Source organism: Typopeltis vanoorti, chromosome 9 (genome assembly GCF_054136105.1).
Source record: "Typopeltis vanoorti isolate ZY-2024b chromosome 9, IOZ_Tvanoo_1.0, whole genome shotgun sequence".
Classification (NCBI taxonomy): Eukaryota; Metazoa; Arthropoda; class Arachnida; order Uropygi; family Thelyphonidae; genus Typopeltis; species Typopeltis vanoorti.
In genome coordinates, this window is record NC_143557.1 from 46877916 (window position 1) to 46899688 (window position 21773).

At 35.8% G+C, this 21773-nt stretch overlaps 1 protein-coding gene across 1 annotated transcript in view; it reads left to right on the forward strand.

Moving 5' to 3' along the window:
• Positions 1 to 21773, forward strand: part of Sgsh (N-sulfoglucosamine sulfohydrolase) — a 97447-nt gene that overhangs the window by 66681 nt on the left and 8993 nt on the right. Inside the window, exons 4-5 of the mRNA XM_090397522.1 lie at positions 937 to 1175; positions 17075 to 17250. Coding sequence (XP_090253648.1) covers positions 937 to 1175; positions 17075 to 17250 — 415 coding nt within the window. The remainder of the gene's footprint in view (positions 1 to 936; positions 1176 to 17074; positions 17251 to 21773) is intronic.

A 21773-nucleotide genomic window follows, 5' to 3' on the forward strand; every position in this document is an offset into this window, starting at 1 on the left:
AATCTGCTGTGTCATCCTCCCAATTTTAGCATAATGTCCATGAAATGTCAAGTCCCTATCCAGCACAACCTCCAAATCTTTCATCTCCTCCACCTCCTCCAAAATATCCACACCAATTCTATACTCTGCATTCCATCTTTGCTTCCCAAATTTTAAAACCTTACACTCTGTAACATTAAACTGCTATCTCCAAACACTTTACCATTCAGGCAGTCTATTTAGATCCTCTTGCAAAGCTACAACTTCTCATAACTCCCCCCCCCAACTTTCCATCATCTGCAAATAACTGTATATCACCATTTAAGTCCTTTCCAATGTTGTTTACATACAAATTAAATAACAATGGCTCCAAAACAAACCCCCTGTGGTATGCCACTACTGACTTTCTTCTTCTGGGATATCTCTTTACCCCATACACAACCTGTTGATATCTATCAGACAGCCAATCTCCAATCCAATGCACTAATCTACTATCCAACCCCATCTGTTCCAATTTAACTACTAGTCTGTCATGTGGTAATCAAAAGCCTTTGCAAAATCTAATTATACTACTGTATATTTATTACCTTGTTATAAAGCAAATTTCTAAAACATGATCTTCCTTTAGCAAACCCATACTGCCCATTAAAGAGAATTCTACTACTGTCTCCACTCAGTTCTGAATCCTTGTCCACGCTAGCTTCTCCAACACCTTGACCACAACTCCAGACAAGCAGATTGGCCTATGAACTAATTATGATTGCATAGTAGAGTGAATGCTCTCACTCCCTCTCTCTCCAAATGTTTATTGTCAGGAAGAGATTCACACAACTTAACAGGACACACCCATCAAAACATATTTTATGTATCCTTAAATTCATTTTACAGTATGATATATACAATCAGTACAATTTCTGTGTCTGTATTGAGTATTTTTTAAATTATAATTGTTTTTAGGCCATTTTTTCTCTATATAGCATTTCATGACCCCCATCGCTGTGGTCATACCAATCCAGAATATGGTACATTTTGTGAAAAATTTGGAAATGGAGAAAAAGGCATGGGTATCATCCCTGATTGGAAGCCAACATATTACTACCCAGATGAAGTGAAAGTGCCCTATTTTGTTCCAGATACTTCTGCTGCTAGGAGAGATATTGCAGCTCAGTATACTACTATTAGCAGATTAGACCAAGGTAGGTATACTCTTTCCTTTATATGATCAAAAAAGAAGATTCGTAATTCAATTTCAGTAGCTTATAAATTAATTACAAGTATTAGAGTCATATTAAATATTCTTGTTAATTATATATATATACATATATATATAATATTATATTTTATACATATATAATTCACATATTGTGAGCAGTTTTTTAAGCTTGATTACAAGTTTTTCAGTGAATAACATTCTTTAAGAATTTTAGACACGTAAACACAGGAATGTTTTAATATTTGCCAAATATTTCAATCTGAAAATAACAGACTATCTTCAGTGGCTACATAGGAACAGTTTTTAACATGGTGGAATATCAACAATTGATCATTCAAAAGTAGAATGAGCTGCATGATGTTACATTGCTAAGCATTAAAGAGAGGAAAAATTTCATCAGAGTGATGATTAAATTATAAATATTAATTCACAATTTCATATAATAATCTTAATTTATAAATAATATTAGACTAATGTAGGAATTAAAAGTCTCAATTTAACAAAAAAAAAAAAAAATTAATGTGTTGCCTGATTAAACTCTCCCATATTTTTGATAAGGATATACAGTCATTTCGATTCAAGTTAGGGAGCTGAAGTAAGGCCTCAGCACTCTCTTTGAATAGGCGTTCAAATTTATAGCAACATCTGTGTAGAAGGCGAGTCTTGGACCAGAGGATGTTGTGGCTTGTCTCTACCCCGTGCTGAGCCAATCTAGACTTATCGGATTTGTTATGCTGAATGTATGATTGATGTTTTTGAATTCTTTTTTTCTATAGAGCGTCCTGTTTGTCCAAAGTAGGACAGATTGCAGTTACAAGAAACTTGATACACACCAGGCAGAGACCTGAGCGTTTATCTTTAGAAGAGGGGAAATATGTGAATATTGTCTTAATAGGTATATAAGTGGCTGTTAAATCATATTTCTTCAGAATTCTTGAAATTGGTTCTGAAATCTCGGAAATATATGGAATTGGTACTTGACGTATTGAATATTCGTTGTTCTCGATTGGATTGTAGGAATCAAACAGATTTGTGTACATTTTTCAGAGAAGCCATTTAATTTCATGTGATGTTTGATAGTTGAAAGTTCTTTCTGTTATTCATGAGGAGTTGAACAATTAGTTTTAGCTCATTGGATTAAACATTTTATGATTCCTGTTTTTTGATAAGGATGATGAGCAGATTGTTTGAGAATATAACGTCCAGTGAAAGTGGGTTTTCTGTAAACTGTTGTTGTTAGAATACCTGATGGTGAACGGATGAGGAGGACATCTAAAAAGGATAACGTGTTGCGTTTTTCAATCTCCATGGTAAACTTAATATGAGGATGTAATGAATTGATTCTGGCTAAAAAGGAAAGTAAGCAATCTCTGTTATGAGGCGACACTGAAAAGATGTCGTCTATATATCTCACCCAAAAGGATGGTTGAGGGAATTTAGATGAAAACAGGACGTCTTTTAGATGTTCCAAATAAAAGTTGGCTAGAGCAGGTGAAAGTGGACTTCCCATGGCCATTCCTTCCACTTGGTTGTAGAATTAGTTTTGGCACAAGAAATATCCAGAGTGCATCACGAAATCAAATAATTTTATAACGTCTTGTGGGAAGATGTCAGCAAGTAATTGTAAAGTCTCTTTGAGAGGTACGTTAGTATATAGAGATTCGATTGAAGCTCACCATAAGATTAGTAGGTTGTAATGAGATATTTTTTAATTTATTTAGGAAATCCGAAGAGTTTTTCAAAAAAGAGCGTGATTTGCCTATATGTGATTTTAATAATTTCACTAAATATTTGGCTATGCAATAAGTAGGTGAATCAATACAGTCCACTATAGGATGAAGAGGAATATCTATCTTGTGGATTTTAGGTAGACCATAAAATCTAGGAGGTCTTGCGAAATGTGTTTTTAGCCTTTCTATCGTGTCTGCATCCAGACTTATCACCTCATCTAGAAGGGAATTTAATTTCTTCAGTTGCCTATTAGTGGGATCGTGATTAAGTTCTTGGTATGTTGAGCGATCTCGAAGTAAAAGAGAAATTTTTCTTCTATAGTTTGAAGAATCAATAATTACTGTCGCTTTTCCTTTGTCTGCTTTAGTGATGACAAGGTCACCATTGCTTCATAAGGAATGTAGCGCTTTCTTTTCAGAAGGAAATATGTTGGAAGGAGGAAGCTTGGCTTTAAACAGTGTAGTAGCAACTTCTAGGCTGAGAGAATTAGCCTTTTCATTGGAAAAATGACTAAGGTTCCATTCGATATTAACCAGGAAATCTAGATATGGAATCTTTTTAGAGACTATAGCGAAACCATGTCCTTTTGAGAGGATGAATGTTTCACTACTTGTTAAAGGGCGAATGGACACGTTGACAACCCAATTATCTGGAACTTGGAAAGGCTTGATTTGTCTAGAAACAAGAACATCAAATTTGCAGTTTAGATGTTGATTCTGTTTTTTATATGAATGTTATATAGAGCGTTTAGCCACATTAAGAACTATGTCAGAAAGATGTGGGTCTAAGTTTATGGAGATAAAGGTACAGAGATCAGAAATTTGATGAATGTTAATAGCAAGATCATGTTTAGCTGCTCTGAGTAGATTGCGGTTTAAAGCTAAACTGGTGTTTCTCTAGATATTATGAGCTCCAGGAGATTTGATGGTTTCTTTTATCTTAGCAAAATTAGGAATAATCTTATTGTCGCGGTATTTTTTCAGAAAGATGATTCTCGCTCGCAACTTACCTTGTATTACTGATAGTTTAATTACATAATTTACCGGTCTGTTTGGTAAACGGACCGGTAAATTAGGTAATTTACCTTAAAAAAGTAAAATTGTTCCCATGAAGGAACAATTTTACTCTTTAGTGAGTAAAATTCTATTTCTGGCGTATATCAAGTTCCTTGTAACAATCTGTCCTACTTTGGACAAACAGGATGCTCTATAGAAAAAAGAATTCAAAAACATCAATCATGCATTCAGCACAACAAATCCAATAAGTCTAGATTGGTTCAGCACGGGATAGAGACAAGCCACAACATCCTCTGGTCAAAGACTCGCCTTCTACACAGATGTTGCTATAAATTTGAACACCTATTCAAAGAGAGTGCTGAGGCCTTACTTCAACTCCCTAACTTGAATCGAAATGACTGTATATCCTTATCAAAAATATGGGAAAGTTTAATCAGGACAACACATTAATTTTTTTTTTTTTTTCTTAAATTGAGACTTTTAATTCCTACATTAGTCTAATGTTATTTATAAATTAAGATTATTATATGAAATTGTGAATTAATACTTATAATTTAATCATTACTCTGATGAAATTTTTCCTCTCTTTAATGCTTAGCAATGTAACATCATGCAGCTCGTTCTACTTTTGAATGATCAATTGTTGGTATTCCACCTTGTTAAAAACTGTTCCTATGTAGCCACTGAAGATAGTCTGTTATTTTCAGACTGAAATATTTGGCAAATATTAAAATAGTCTTGTGTTTACATGTCCATAATTCTTAATCATAATGTAACAAGTGTCTCTAAAGAGTAACATTCTTTAGTTATTCACCAGGAATGCACTCTATCCATCATATGTATGACTGAACAGTTTTGCCAAAAGGATAAAAAGGATCATTATAGACATAAATAAAATTGAAGTATATCTTATGCTTGTTTTTATGTTTTGGAGAATTCTTAAATAAATATTATTGTAAAATGCTTTAGTTTGTTATTGGTAAATGGACATTATTTTATTTATGGTCCTAAACAGATTTATTATTATTATTATTATTATTCAGGTCTCCATGGAGTCAAAAGACTCATTGTGGGAGGTTCTTCCTAAGAAACACAAAATCTATCAAGACTCATCGAGGGGAGGTTCCCCCCCCCTACTAAGAAACACAAAGTCTATCATACCACTCCTTGACCGTTCTTGCTCTCACCACTCCATTAGGCAATGCATTGCATGGTTCAACCACCCTCCATGCAAAGAAGCCATCCTCACCCTCCTGCTCACAGTTTCCTTTCGTAACTTCCAGGGATGGCATCTTGTCATCACTCCTTCCCGCTGTTCAACCAAGCGAAAGAACTCCCCAATGTCAACCCTGTAACCACCTCTCAACAGTTTAAAAGTCTCAATCATATCACCTCTCCTTCTTCTATCCACCAAACTCTGCAGCCCGCATTCCCTCAGCCGATTCTCATAACTATCATGGTACAGTCCTGAAACCATATTTGTTATCTGCCTTTGTACCCTTTCCACAATTAATTTATCCCCTTCAAATCCTGGGGACCAAATCTGAGAACAATAGTCCAAGTGTTGTCTGATCAGGGTCTTATACAATGGAATTATAACTGTTTTATCTCTGCAGGTCAGTGTTCTTCTCATTATTGCAGCAATCCTCTGTGTTACCTTTGCCACCTTTGCAATATGTCCCCTAAATTTCAGGTTTCTATTAATCATCAACCCCAGATCTCTTGTCTCCCCTACTTCCTCTAGTATAACTCCTCCCATAGAGTATGCAGTGTCCCATCAATGTTTCCCAACCTCAAGACCTTACATTTTGCTGCATTAAACTGACAGCCCCATTCATTTGCCCATCAATCTAGCTTATTCAAATCCTCTTGCAGGGCTACCACATCTGCACTATTACTAATAATCTTTCCCAGCTTTGCATCATCTGCAAACAGCTGAATATTCCCTTGATCCACTGACAATGTCATTGATATAAATGTTAAACAATATAGGTCCCAGTTCTGAGCCTTGTGGGACGACCCCACTTGTAACCCTCTGCTTCCTTGAAACTGCCCCACCATACACAACTCTCTGATACCTATCGGACAGCCAATCCTGAATCCAGTTGACCAATCTGACATCCCGACCCATGTGCTGCAACTTAAATATCAGTTTATCATGTGGCACCCTGTCAAATGCCTTCGCTAAGTCTAAGAAAATGGCAGTATATGCCTTTCCCTCATCTAATGCTCTTGTAACTTTATCATAAAAGGCTAGCATATTGCTAAAACAAGAGCACCCCTTTACAAATCCATGTTGATTCTCACAGATAACATTACCTCCATCTACCCAATGCTGTATATGGTCCTTCATTACCTTCTCCAAGATCTTACTAACTACTGATGACACACAAACTGGTCTATAATTAGACACTTCCAGTCTGCTACTGCCCTTATGCAATGGCACTATCTTACATTCCTTCCATTCCATGGGCAACTTTCCAGCAGCCAGACTTTCATTGAAATGCCAGGTCAAAGGCACTGTCAGTTCCCTAGCACATTCTCTCAAAACTCGTGGTGAAATACCATCCAGTCCCACAGCTCTACTGACATCCAGAGTACTCAGTATTTGAAACACACTCTTCTCCTGTACCTCTAAACCTTGAACCTGCCCTGTCCCTCTACCATTAAAACTGACTCCTCCAGGATGAAATACTCCAATAAAGTGTTCATTGAACAATTCTACTATGTCCTCTGCATCAGTTACTCTATTCCCATTTTTATCCCACAATATCATTCTTCCACAGTCATTTCTCCTCCTACTGGCCACATATCTAAAAAATTCCCTAGGATTTTCTTTGGATCTTAGGGCTAATCTCTCATATTCCAGTTTCATCTTCCTTACCATACTAGTCACTCTTCTGGCCTGTGTCTTATACTCTTCATGCATCTTCTTTTCTCCTGTATCCTTATATCTCTTCCACAGCCTCTTTTTCGCATGCAATTCCTGTTTAATATTGTTTGTCATTATTAAACAGGAATTGCATGCGAAAAAGAGGCTGTGGAAACTGTGCATCATTCTTTGCATGTTAAGTTAAGCATACTTCTTTGATGTGAAACATGAAAATACTAGAGAGATAAGTTGACTACTTTCCACGTAATATCTAAACATTATCTTGCGCACTACTTGCAAATTATATCTGTTATTCAGTATCAGTTTGTAGTGTGAAAAAGTGCCAAATTTCATTACTAATTTAAATATATGTAAAGAAACTTCTTTATATAACACAAATAATTCTGAAATGCTCATCTCTGGTGAATGACTGTTTTCTTTTCAAGTCTAACTTCTGAATGGTGGTTAGGAACAATATTATTTTACTTTGTGATATGCTATCCAGTAGAGCTGACTTTTCCTTAGGAAATGCTGTTACTAATTTTAGTTTCTAGTATTTAATTCAGTTTAAAGAACTGTTATCATCAAATTACTGATCTGTACCCTCAGGGGGTGTACAGGATATTTATGATAGTACTACATGAAAAAGTTACACCATTACTAACTTCTGATCAGCAGTTTTTTTTTTTTTATATTATTATCTGAGCCCTCCATGGAGTCAAGGACTCATTGAGGATAGCTTTAAATCAGCCAAACCAACTGTCGTACCCTCTCTTAAATTCATTCAGACTATATACATTCACTTCCCATAAAGGCAAACTATTCCACTCATTCACTGCTCTGTGAGAGAGAAACCTAGCTCTTACCCCTTTCTTGTCTGCAAACAAACTTAACCTACATGAATGTCCCTACATTCTCTCCCCACCTTCCATATAACTTTCATCAGACAATATCCTATAACACCCATTCAAAAGTTTATATACCTCTGTCAGATCATCCCTCTTTCTCCTGTTAACCAGAGTCTGTAATTCACATGCTTTGCAATCTGTCCCCATAATCCTGATATAATCTTTGTGCCTCTTCTTTGCCCTCTTATAAAGAATTTGATGTTCTTTATAAGAGCATCAAGTTCTTATAAAGAGGCAAAATGAGTTCTTTATCCTTGCATGTCAAGGTTTACTGCAGCATCACAATTATCCTCTGATTTGTATTTGAAACTTTTGCTATGTGACCTTTGAACTTCAAATGCCTATCCACCGTTATGTCAAGATACCTAGCATTATCAGTTTTTTGTAACATATCCCTGCTAATATGTTCTTATTTAATGCTGAATACTATAGATACCCCCTCTTTTCCCTGATTGATATTGCCTGAATATAACATTTTGTGTTTGCTGCTTAGAAAAATCTCATCTGTATTTGTTTTCTTTGTTTCAGTAACACCTATTATGTCAATCTGGTACTTATCCAATTCTTTTGCTCATTGAATTTTTTTCCATTGATGCTTCTTATGTTGATAGTACTAATCTTGAACTCTATTGATGCTGAGTTGGGATGTGTTCTGGGATTTGTTCCAGTAGCTGATTTTTCACTGTTTGCTGTGGTCCCCTAACAATAACAACAGCAGGTCTTGCTTAACTGAGCAATGCCTAAGCCAACATGAAATTCTGTCATGTTGTGCCATCATTTTACATTGTGGTTTAAGCCAGTAAGAATGCAATTTGGTCAATTAATCCCAAATTGCCAGCTCATCCTCGTTTGTTCAGTACCCAGGTAGATACCTAACAGGGTGTACCAAGAGAAGGTGAGGATTGGACATTAGGTCATGTCGAAAGTTTTTTTCACTTGATTATACTATAAATGAAAGATGCCAAGAAATTATATTCTTGGTTTCATCCTTTATCCAGGTATAAGCAAACAAAGTTTGCACGTGAAGTAACTTCATGACTGGGCTACTTGTATATAGAGGTTAATGATCTCACATAGTGTTGGCTTAGTATTCCATACTGCAGCACACCTATCCTTACAGACATTTATAACGCTATGCATTATGGGAAGGGCCACTACCCTGACTGGTTCTGACATTTTTTTGAGGTCTCATCAGTGGGAACCAGACCCAGAAGTGAAAATGATACCAAGGTAATGCTGAAGTCATATTTCCATATACCAGTAGTCAAAAGGTGTCGCATCTTATTACTAAAATACTCTGGATTAAAGATTGATGTTGAAAGTTTTTTTCACTTGGTTATACTATAAATTAAAGATGCCAAGAAATTATATTCTTGACTTCATCCTTTATCCAAGTGTAAGCAAAGTTTGCACGTGAAGTAACTTCAAGACTTTGCTACTTGTATATGGAGGCTAATAACCTCACATTAGTTGCCTTAGTAGGTATTTAATGTGAGGTTTAAGCAAATTTAAGTGTGTAAAAAAATGTATGTTGGTCTCACTGTAAATCTATTACAAACTACATTTAAAAAATTTAGTACAGTTGTCAATTTACAAGTAGACAAAGCATTATTGTCTTGGACAGTTGTGTGTTTCCTGTATCATAGTTATTTTTACATGATAATGATTATTTTTCTTCTATTCAATCATCTATTTTAATTGCCAAGATGGTAACTAGATTTGTCTCCTATGCTATTACTGACCTCAGACTCAAGAATTTAACTCAATTTAAAGATACCTTATTTTTAACTATTATAGTTTAAATCAACTATAGATCACCTTTCCTAATTGGGTTTGCCCCCACAACCCAATTAGGAAAGGTGGGCCTTGAAGATGTATGTATGTATAGCTGAATTCAGTAACTACTCTAAGTATATCCAAAAATAATTTAATAAATCAAATAATATTTACAGTAATTATATACTCATGCTCACTTTGTGAATATATAAAGACAAATCATTATATTCTGAATGAAAAATTAACTTTCTCTGAATTTAAACTATACAAATAAATAAAGATGAATATGTATTGGGTTCAGCTAAAAATTAAGACTCATAATAACAAATATACTATTATTATTATTATTTGACACCTCTAGGGAGTCCAAGACTCATCGAGGAAGAATGTGCCAACAGCATCGAACGATTGGTCTCCTTCCAACTACTAACCACACTCAAACTTGCTCAACGTTTTGCATGCCATTAGTAGCAGAGGCTCTACCAATCAACCAACCTTTGCTGGCCATGATATAACATCATAGTAACTTGAAAACAACATATGTCAATTGCTATTAACAGACCGTATGTCTGTGCATTTCTTAAAGAAAATAATGTTTATTCCTTAAATTCTTGAACCATATTATTCCATAACTTTGAATTTCTTTCTCTCTCTCTCTCTCTCTTTCTCTTAGTGATTGTGTTCATCTCATCTCCATGTTCTTCACTCTGTGCTTAGCAAGAGTTGTTGTTATGTTCCATCGAGTCGTTTTTGACTCCTGGTGATTCTGTGAACATACATTCTCCATTCAGATCTGTCCTTGGCCATATCTTGTAAAATTTCCAGTCGCATTCCAGTTTCTTCTTTAACTCCATCCACCCATCTAATTCTTAGTCTTCCTCTTCTCCTGCTTCCGTCAACTTTAGCAAGCATCATCATCTTCTCCAGACTGTCATTTGCTCGCATAATATGTCCAAAGTATAATAATTTTGCTTAATGATCATAGCTTTGAGGGATCTGGCTGTATTCTGCCTATAGCTGATTTATTGGTTTGCTTTGCAGTCCATAGTCTTCTTAGTAAGTGTCTCCAAACCCATAATTTAAAAGCATCTATCTTCCTTCTTTCATTCTTTCTCAGGATCCTTTCACATCCATACAGCACCACAGGGTAAACATATTACTTACTATTATAATAACAGGATTAACTCACGTAAATTATTTTTTATTCGTAGAATTTTTGCCTGAGTATCACAGGCATCATCAGTACAGGTACAATAAAAGCTAATTAAACAATAACTGTTATATTCGCAAAGCACCACCTAAGTAGCTAAGGTTAAATTTCCTAAATTTATTTATTTTTTTTTAATTTAAAAAAAAAATTTTTTTTTCAATATATATAAATATATATATGTGTGTGTGTACAATTACAAGTTAGGAAAGATTTGCTGATTTATAGAGTGCTATCTCCCACAAGGGGAAAGACGTAGACCATCAGATCTACGTCTTTCCCCCTTGTGGGAGTTAGGGGAGTAAAGTAGCGTTTTACACGTTTCTTTGTAAAGCCGTTCCATTAGGAACTGACTTTTGTGAATGACTTTTGTCTTGTTCCACTGAACTCTATGTCTGGTGTTGATAGCATGCTCTGCAAGTCCAGACTGTTCAGGTTCAAGGTATTGGATGTACGATGTGTGTTCTTCTAACCGGATCAGAGCAGATCTTCATGTTTGTCCGAAATATGATAACCCACAAGAATCTGGTAGACACCTGGATAGCTGAGATGTGGGAGCTTGTCCTTTGGAGACATGAGGAATGTGGATATTTTTCTGACGGGTCAAAAGGCCACACAAATATTTAGTTGGTTTAACACTTTAGCTATGTGTTGTACATAGGGGATAGGTATATGCATAGGTTCTTCTGTATTTGAAGAGGATGCTGGAGCATGACTACTTAAAGCTCTTTTTATGAAGGAATTCTTATAACCATTGGATATGAAGGGACAAGATTGGAGTGTGCAAAAATTCTTTTTAGCGGCAAGCCTCCTCAGCCGAACCTATCGTACACTGAACAAAAAGTACTGAAATCACTAAAATATAACAAGAACCTAATTATTATGAAAGCTGACAAAGGGAAGGCTGTAGTCATTCAAGACAGAAGAGAATAAGAGAAAAAAATGTCACTGTTACTCCGCGACTATTCGACTTATAGGCCCCTCACTTCAGATCCTACCGGTAGTCAAATAAAAAGGCTTAATGCTCTTATAGAAAAAATATCGATATGGGATGAAGATAAAAAGAAAACACTAAAGACCTCCTTCGGGTGCCCACCTAGATTATTGGTAATTCCAAAAGTGCATAAGCCAGGAATTCCATTAAGACCTGTTGTAGACTGTATAGGTTGTCCCACTTACAAAATATCAAAATTTCTATCAAATTTACTCACTTCTTCAACCAAAAGATCTGCTACGCATATAAAAAAATTCTGTAGATTTCAGAAATAAAATTTCTGATCTGCATCTAGAGGATTCAGAGATTATGATTAGTCTAGATGTTGTTTCGCTATTTACGAATGTTCCATTGGTGGACAGCATTGAATTACTACACCAAGAATTTTCTCCAGACATAGTCAAATTATTTGAATTTGTAATAAAGTCTGGTTATTTTTCCTCCAAAAACCAGTTATACCAACAAATTGAACAAACAGCAATTTGTAATCCAGTATCTCCTGCTATTGCCAACTATTTCATGGAGCACTTGAAGTAGTTAATGTCGAACAACATTACTGTTGTAATGTTGTCGAACAACATATCTTCGACAACATTACACCCAGACCTAACTTTTGGTTCAGATATGTGGACGACATTTTTGCCATATGAAGGGCCCTTTGGAAGAATTACAACAGTTTCTCTCAAAAATAAATACACTTCATCTAAGGATCCAGTTCATCCTAGAAGTAGTAGTAAATAAGCAGTTAGCCTTTCCAGACCTCTTAATTCTTTGCCAACCAGATGGTAACCTACAATTCACAGTTGGGAGGAGACTCATACAGGCCAGTACATTCATGCTGAATCACATCACCATCCCAGTCAAAAGGCAGATACCATAAAAATTCATAGAGCCCACTCCTTTTGTTCTTCAGAAGAACTATTACAAAAAGAATTACAATATATTAATTCCTCCTTCATATCCAATGTTTATAAGAATTCCTTCATAAAAAGAGCTTTAAGTAGTCGTGCTCCAGCACCTCTTCAAATACAGAAGAACCTATGCATATACCTATCCCCTATGTACAACACATAGCTAAAGTGTTAAAACAACTAAATATTTGCGTGGCCTTTCAACCCGTCAGAAAAATCTTCACATTCCTCATGTCTCCAAAGGACAAGCTCTCACATCTCAGCTATCCAGGTATCTACCAGATTCCTTGTGGATTATCATATTTCAGACAAACAGGAAGATCTGCTCTGATCCGGTTAGAAGAACACAAGTCGTACATCCAGTACTTTGAACCTGAACAATCTGGACTTGCAGAGCATGCCATCAACACCAGACATAGAGTTCAGTGGAACAAGAGAAAAGTCAGTTCCTAATGGAACAGCTTTACAAAGAAACATGTGAAAGTTACTTCACTCCCCTAACCTAAACAGATCCGATGGTCTACATCTTTCCCCCTTGTGGGAGATAGTACTCTATAAATCAGCAAATCTTTCCTAATTTGTAATTGTATGCACATATATATACAGCGATACTTCGGCTAATGAGTGACCCTGCTAACGAATTTTTCGGCTAATAAAGATTTTAGTGGATACGTGCGCTAACATAAAGCAGCAAACATGAACGGTCGGCCATTCCAGGAGCTTATCTTTTCCATCTGTATGTGTGTGACAAAGAAATGAGCCGACCACATCACATAGTGGAGACCCACCAACCCGACTGGGTTGTTTATGTTCAAGACAGCAAGAAGTGAGATAGAAGGAGGAGGAAGAATGCTAACAGGTGACATTAAAAAAATGCTCCACTACTGGGAAGAGTTTCAGTCTTTGGCTACAAAGTGGTGGCATTCCAACAAAGCTGAAATGAACAGACTTTGTGCCTTGGTTGAAGACAAGTGTCTGAATCACTTTAAAAACATTCTGAAAAAAAGAGAATTTCAATCAACTTTGGACAGATTTTTGACTTCTCCTTTAGCAAAGAGACAGAGGCCAGCTACTGAAGAAGATGAGACTTACCTTGAATAAACTTTGAAAATTTGGAAGAAGAATAGTAAAAACGTTGTGTACATATTTTCAGTTTAATAAAGTGTATATAATAGTGTAAAGATCATCAGTTTTTCATTCTACTTTCCATTCTCCTTCATCTCATTGAGAAGCTATTCATCTGAGCCTTTGGTGAGTTTTTGCCATTTTATAGTGTGCTTTTTTATTATTTTATAAAACTTATCTTTAAATAGTAGGCAGCATCCAGAATGAATGAAACGATTTTCTATAGAAACCTACTGGAAATCATGTTTCGTCTAACAAATGTGATTCAGGAATGAATTATCTTCATTAGCCAAGGTATCACTGTATTTATATATATTGAAAAAAAAAATTTAATTAAAAAAAATAATAAATTTAGGAAATTTAAACTTAGGTGGCGCTTTGTGAATATAACAGTTATTATTTAATTAGTCTTTGTACCTGTACTGATGATGCCTGTGATATTCAGGCGAAAATTCTACGAATAAAGAATAATTTATTTGAGTTAAGTTCGTTATTATAATAGTAAGAGGAATACCATTGCTTTCACAATTTTGATTTTTGTTGCAAGGCTGATATCTTTATAGATCTTGCTTAAATTTGTCATTGCTTTTCTTCTGAGTAATAATCTTCTAACTTCTTCAATACAATACCCATCTTTATCAATTCAGGATACTAGGAGCACAAAATTGTTAACTGTTTCTGCTTTACAATATTGCTGTCAATATGTGCCTTTATCCAGAGATAAAACTCATCACTAAAATATAATAAAATAAATTATTCATGCTTCTTTTGTGAGAAGCCTCTTAAATTCCTTAGTGCACTAAGAAAAATTTCTTGAATAATTATTCAAGAAGGTTTTTTTAAACTACAACCATGAATATCTCTTTCTGTTTGTTGCATTAGACCCATTACATCTGGAGAAAGATACTGTGAAGATCTGACAAGATATTGCAATGCCTACATGTGTTATTTAACCTGAAAATAATTCCTGACCTGACAATTAAGCCTTAACAAAATTTTTAACCTCACTGGTTAAACCTGCCCAATAGTATCTTGCCTTAATTCTCTGTATTTTTATGACTCATATATCCTGCAAGACTAAAGGAATGGTATGGATTCAGTATCCATAGGATCATCACAAAAGTAACAATGATTTTAAGTATCCTTTCCTTTAGTGTTACATGGTGATCAGCATTCATTTCAGTAACATTATAGAGACTACCACTGTGTTAGGAATAATTACTTTAATTTCTTGACATTTCAACCTTCATATTAAAGTCATCATCTGGAGTATACACCTATACAGGGCCGCCGAGAGAAATTTTCAGGCCCTTGACAAGTCTGTGGTCCGGGCCCCACTTAAAAAAGTGCTTCACTTTTTCAATATCTTGGTGTTCTTCTGTCTTCAAATATTTCAGTAGTAAATGCTTGTTTTTTAATTCTTCTTTTGCCTTCTCACGATCCCTTTTCTCCTTTCATTTTTGATTTCCAGATTTATGATGATACATTTCTGTTGGTCAAATTTTTATTATTAAAAATATAATTTTAATAATTAAAAAATCAAATTAATAAGAATACTTACTTTTATTTTTTAGCTCACGGCCTACACTATACAGTTACACACTTTACAAACAATCACAAAAACTTCGTCTATCAAAATACTAACAAGAATGAAGCGTTCTGGCAGGGAACATATACTAGATAGTACTAGCATAGCCGACTGCAACAACCTTGCACGAACACCTATTGTTGTCATCACCTGCTATAACTACAGCAATCCACACCGAGAGAATCAGTGTCTTCTGGACACTCTTGGCGAGCTAAAGAACATAGTAGTCTGTCTAAAACAAAGCACAGTATCATTGTGATAAAAAGGTTTTTTTGACCAAAAGAACTATTGAAATTAATTTTAATTTCTTTGGATTAATATAGCTCAAACTGAGTAAGAAAACCGACAAGTTTCGCCAACTGTACTGTTTGGCTTCGTCAGGGTAAAATTAATAGATGTAAAACAATGTAAATACAAAAACTGTTCACCAAAACTGTTCATAAAGGAAAGAACTGAATACAACGATGTTTTTCAGTTTTGGTGAACAGTTTTTGTATTTACGTTGTTTTACATCTATTAATTTTACCCTGAAGAAGCCAAATAGTACAGTTGGCGAAACTTGTCAGTTTTCTTACTCAGTTTTTTAAAATCAATTTGACCTATATTAATCCAAAGAAATTATAATCAATTACACAGCATCATTCTCGATATGCTATTATCCTTTATCATTGTTGTATTATTATGAGAATTAAAACCATGCATTATAAACACAGTTATGTGACACATCAGGGCCCGACAGTCGGGCCCTTTTTGATTCTGGACCCGTGACAAAAGTCTCAGATATCACCCCCTCTCGGCGGCCCTGCACTTATATATTCAAAAACAATCTATATTACATTTCAAACAGTATGCCAAAGTGACAATGATTTGATCAACCATTATTCTACTAACCTGACCAAAAAAAAACTACATGAAAGCTATATTCTATTTATAACATCATCAGAGAACAAATTCATATAGATCATTTTAAAACACTGAAAGTGGAGACCTAATCTATAATTTAACATGAGTATTGTTATATTAAAGGTAAGATCCTAGCTTACTTACAGTCCTAATTATAATTAACTCTTAGACCAAAAGGTTATGTGGGTAGAATATATGTCATCCATATTCTTGGGATTTTTAGACCGCCATTATTATTAAGATTAGGGTGGCCAATTAGAATTTCACAGGCCTCTTTAAATTTACGCTCATACCGTGTTTTGGTGTGATGTAAACAACAGGTGTCTTTCTTATCAATTCTATGTAGAGAATTCAAGGCATGATCAGAAAAGCCAGATTTACAATGGTTATTAAATTGAATGTGCCATTTATGTTCCTTTTTTTGGATAGGAAGTATGTGTCCTGTTTCACTTATGTAGGGCAAATTACGGGTTCAATGAATACGGTATACTCTAGGACGAGCCAGCAGAGGAAGTGGATCCTTCGATGCATTGAATAAGCTCTGTACAGAAATACAACCTGCAAAATTAAAGAACTTATTCAACTCATAAAAGGATCCACTTCCTCCGGTGGACCATCCTGGAGTATATCGTATTCATTGCACACTACCATGTTATCTGTAACATGGTACAGATAACATGGTAGTGTGCAATGTTACCTGTAACATGGTAGTGTATTTCTATGTTGGCGTATCTCCATAATTATTCATAATGATTATGTATTACTCTTATTTTACTTTTCCTTTGAATAAAACTTTAATCTATTAAACTTCAGTTAATTTTTTTATGCATTCAAAGTCCAATTTTCTTTAGGGGTTGGGCTACTTCTCCAAGAACTGAGAGAACATGAAGTTTTGGACCATACCTTGATTATATACTCTTCAGATAACGGTATTCCATTCCCTAGTGGACGAACTAATCTTTATGATCCAGGACTGAAAGAACCGCTGATGATATCTGATCCATTTCATAAGAGTATATGGGGAAAGGTAAGCAATATAGTGTATCAGAATATTACTGCTATGTTTTCAAAAAATTTCTTCCCTTTTGTATTTATTTTTTGAACCTTTTCAAACATGTCCTCTTGTCTTCACAACATTAGGTTTTAAACACAGGATAGTATGGTACTGTTCCAAAAACAACAGATTGGATTTCTTGTTCCACATAAAAAGTGAAATCAGATCAATTTCCCTGTGGTAAATATTATTTCTGCTTTTGTCACAGTCTCTTCAAGCACTCCTCTTATTGTGGAAACACCATACAAAATTCAATCTTTATTCTTCCTCTTTTGCTCTTTCATATTGTGCATTCTCTCCCTCTCTCTCTCTCTTTTCCTGTATCTCCTTTCATTTCTGTGCCATACTACCTGCAAGGCATCTCACCAACATTCTATCTAACATTTTGTTCTGTGGAAACTCCACTTAAGTGCACTCTCTCTCGCTCTCGCTCTCTCTCTCTCTCTCTCACACACACACTATTATTTCTGATAATTCTCTTCATTATCCACCATTTTATTTTTGCTATTATTACTTATATTGCGTGCAACCTCACTTGCTTCCACACTTTACTTGTAACAACAACCTTACCATGATTCAAAGTCCTATTTTCTCATTTTCTATCATTCAAGTCACCAGTGTCATGCTTCTCACTCTTTGCAGATTTGTGTAATTTGCTCTCAAAACACTTTTGACATCCACACTCACCAGTTTTACTTTTGTTCCACAAATCTTTTACTCCGTGAAGTGAATGCATTTCAACAAAAGCATGCAATTGAAATTACTCACCATTGTTCTACTCATTGGTGCCATGACACATAGTACAGTATGATTATACAAAAATAACAGCCCTTAAAAAAACCCACACAAACAAGCAAGACACTCATAATAATCCAAAACACTCATAATAAACAAAAAAATCAATTGTGGCTCATTATTTTCTAAAACAATTCATCTTTCAGCTGCTACAAACTCAAGATGTAATGCTGCTTTCCCTTTCTGTCATGTGGCAATCTATCAAAAGGATATTATTATTATTATTATTACGGGCAACTCCAAGGAGTCGACAGACTCATCGAGGGAGGCACTAACATCATATCAAGAACAACCATTCGTCTTTCACACAGTATCTATCATACCTCGCCTTAAACTTATTCATGGTCATAGCACCCACAATAGACTCTGGCAGCTTATTCCACTCATTTACCACTCTCCAAGTAAAGAACCTAGCTCTAACACCCCTGTTAACCACATTTTTGCCCAGCTTCCATGTATGGCCCCCTAGTCCTCCCACCACCAGCCCTATTCTCAAAAATATCTTCTGGATTAATCTTATAGAAACCCTTCAGTAATTTGAATGTCTCAATCATATCACCCCCTTTTCCGCATATCAACCAATTTTTGCAACCCACAAATCTTCAATCTGTTCTCATAAGGTTCATTCCACAGACCTGCCACCATCTTGGTCACTCATCTCTGGATCCTCTCCACCTCCTTCCCATCAAGAAGAAACCCTGGCACCCATATCTGGACACAGTAGTCCAGATGGGGTCTTACCAACACTCCCAAATCCCTGGCCTCATCATTCTCCTGGAGTACGGTTCCACCAATGTGATATACCGCTGCTAATCTTTTTACTCCAAAATGCATAACCTTACACTTTGCCACATTAAATTGACATCCATTTTCCTTAGCCCAGTCCTCCAAACTATCCAAATCATCCTGCAAAATTTTGACATCCTGTGCACTCACAATTGCTCTACCCAACTTTGCATCATCAGCTAACAAGTGAACACTTCCTCTCAGATCCTTTCCTATATCGTTAATGAACAAATTGAAAAGTAGTGGTCCAAGAACAGAACCCTGTGGCACACCAATAGTCACAAGCCGTCTTTTGGACTCCACTCCTGAATAAACCACTCTCTGGTATCTCTCCATCAACCACCCTCTTATCCATCTCACCAACCCTATATCTATCCCCATCTGCTCCAGTTTACTGATTAAAGTTCCATGTGGTATCCTATCAAAGGCCTTGGCAAGGTCCAGTAGAATCACTGAAACCCGTTACCCTTATCCAGTTCAGTCGTTACTGTGTTATAAAACATGAGCAAATTACTGAAGCATGATCTACCCTTCACAAAACCATGTTTTCCCCCATACAATATCCCATTTTCATCTATCCAATCCTGTATTCTTCTCTTGACTAGTTTCTCCAAGACCTTGACAATGATTCCTGATATGTTAATTGGTCAGTAATTTACAACAGCAGTCTTGGAACCTCCTTTATGCAGTGGAATTATTTTCCCCTCTTTCCACCCCCTCGGGACTAACCCAGACCCGAGACTCAGATTAAACAGGACGGTCAAGGGTACTGACAATTCTTTAGCTGCTTCATGTACGACATGAGCTGGTATACCATCCAATCCCACAGATGTATTGACATTGAAGTTTTGTAATAGACTACTCACCTCCACCTCATTCACCATAATTCCCGTATAAACTTTTGTTTCATTCATTTCTGCAATGTCACCACCTGGATGATATACTCTTGTAAAGTGCTTGCTCAGTAATTCAATTATATCAACTAATTCAGTTACCTCCCTAAGCAACCAAATATATATATATTATCCTTTTGGATGATATATATATTTGGTTGCTTATATATATATATAGATATATATATATATAGATATATATATAGATTGGAGTAAGTATAAGCGTGTGGGGGAGGGGATGTAAATAATATTTTACATTGTGTTAATTTGCCCATTGCATTGCCAAATTAGCACAATGAGTGTAGCTCAAATAATTATTATGAGAGACTTCAATTGTGAGAATAGGGAAAGAAAGAAATGGAATTTTTACAGCTGCTGAAGCATAACTACCTGAGACAACATGTAATAGATGGGGTAAGAGGTTTGAGAGTGCTGGTAACATTAGAGAACATAGCAGTAACCAATGTAGCCACATTTTGTCTGCTTGGGAGAAAGCAGTCATATGGTCTTGGCCTGGGCAATTGCCAGACATGCAGAATTTTCTTTAAGAAGGGGGGAGGGGTATATGTGGAATTACAAAGCAGGTGATTAAGACAAACTCAGGAGTCAACTTAGAGCAGTGCTGTGGCATGAAATTTTGGACAGGAAAGATGATAGCAGTGCACAGGAGATTATTATTGTTATTATTATTACAAAGTGACACCTCCAAGAACTCATCAGGAGGGCATTCTACTCCACTACATACATCTCGCTGTCTCCCTTACTACTTAATTCTCCAATTACAACACAATAACACTACTACCATCAACTGCCCACCAGTAATGATAGCATTTTCTGTTCTGTAAATTGTGTATGTGTTCTCCTGACCTGTGCACAAGATGAAAAACTTCAGTTTCCTGGAGAAAAACACCCTGCTAGATGGTCAAGGGATGTTTTAAAAAATCAGTATCAGATTATATCCCCAGAATAATGAGGCTAAATCAGGTTGGAGTTAGATCAGTGAATGACATCACTAAGCAGGAGTTGCAGTAAAAGTTGTGGATGGAATATAAAGAAAAAGGTGATCAGCAGTCATATGAGCAGTACAAAGAATAGTGATCGCTATGGTAAGGAAGGTCAAAGCTGATTATCAGAAGAAGCTAGCTGATGAGCCAAAATCTTAAAGAGCTCTATTGCTATGCAAGTAAAAAGAAAGAATGACTATGGAAGGATGACTAAGTAGTAGAAGTGACAGAAGCAAATGAAATAGTTGAGTTACTAAATGATCATTTTTCAGATGGAGATATTTCAGTGCTAGATGCAACATCGACTGATGAAATGGAGGTACTTCCAATATTTCAGAACCTTAATGTAAACAGCCATGAGATTAGATAGCATATCACCCTCTATATCATGAGAATGTGCAAGTGAATTGACACCTCCTCTGACCACACGGTTTAATATGAACCTCAGTTCTGGAAAGGTGCCGAGAGAGTGACAGTAGGGCAATATAGTTCCACTGCATAAAGGAGGTACCGAAACAGAAGTTGCAAGCTATAGGCCACTCGGTATTTTAGGAGTGGTGATTGAAGCATTGAAGACATTGATAAAAGACAGAATTCAGGACTGCATGGACAGGAATATGATAACTTATAGGGACAACTTGGTTTTGTGAAAGATCCTACCGTAGTAATTTGGTTCCGTTCTTTTTTTATAGTAAAGTAACAGTTGAGTTGGATAAAGGAAAGGTAGAGGTTTCAATGATACTTTTGGACTTTGTAAAGGCATTCAATAGGATTATACTTGGAATTCTGCTACATAAATTGGAGCAAATGGAAATGGATATGAAGCTGATCATCCTGTTGGGGATGAAGAAGTGATAGAGAGGATCCACAAGCAAGTGACTGATATTGTAGCATCTCTATGGAATGTTGCTTATGAAAACAGATTTGCTTCAAAAACTGAATAAGAATGAACATAATGGGATTTTAGAGACACCAAAGCCTGTTTTTTTTCTCCAATACACGGCAGGGAGAAAAAGTT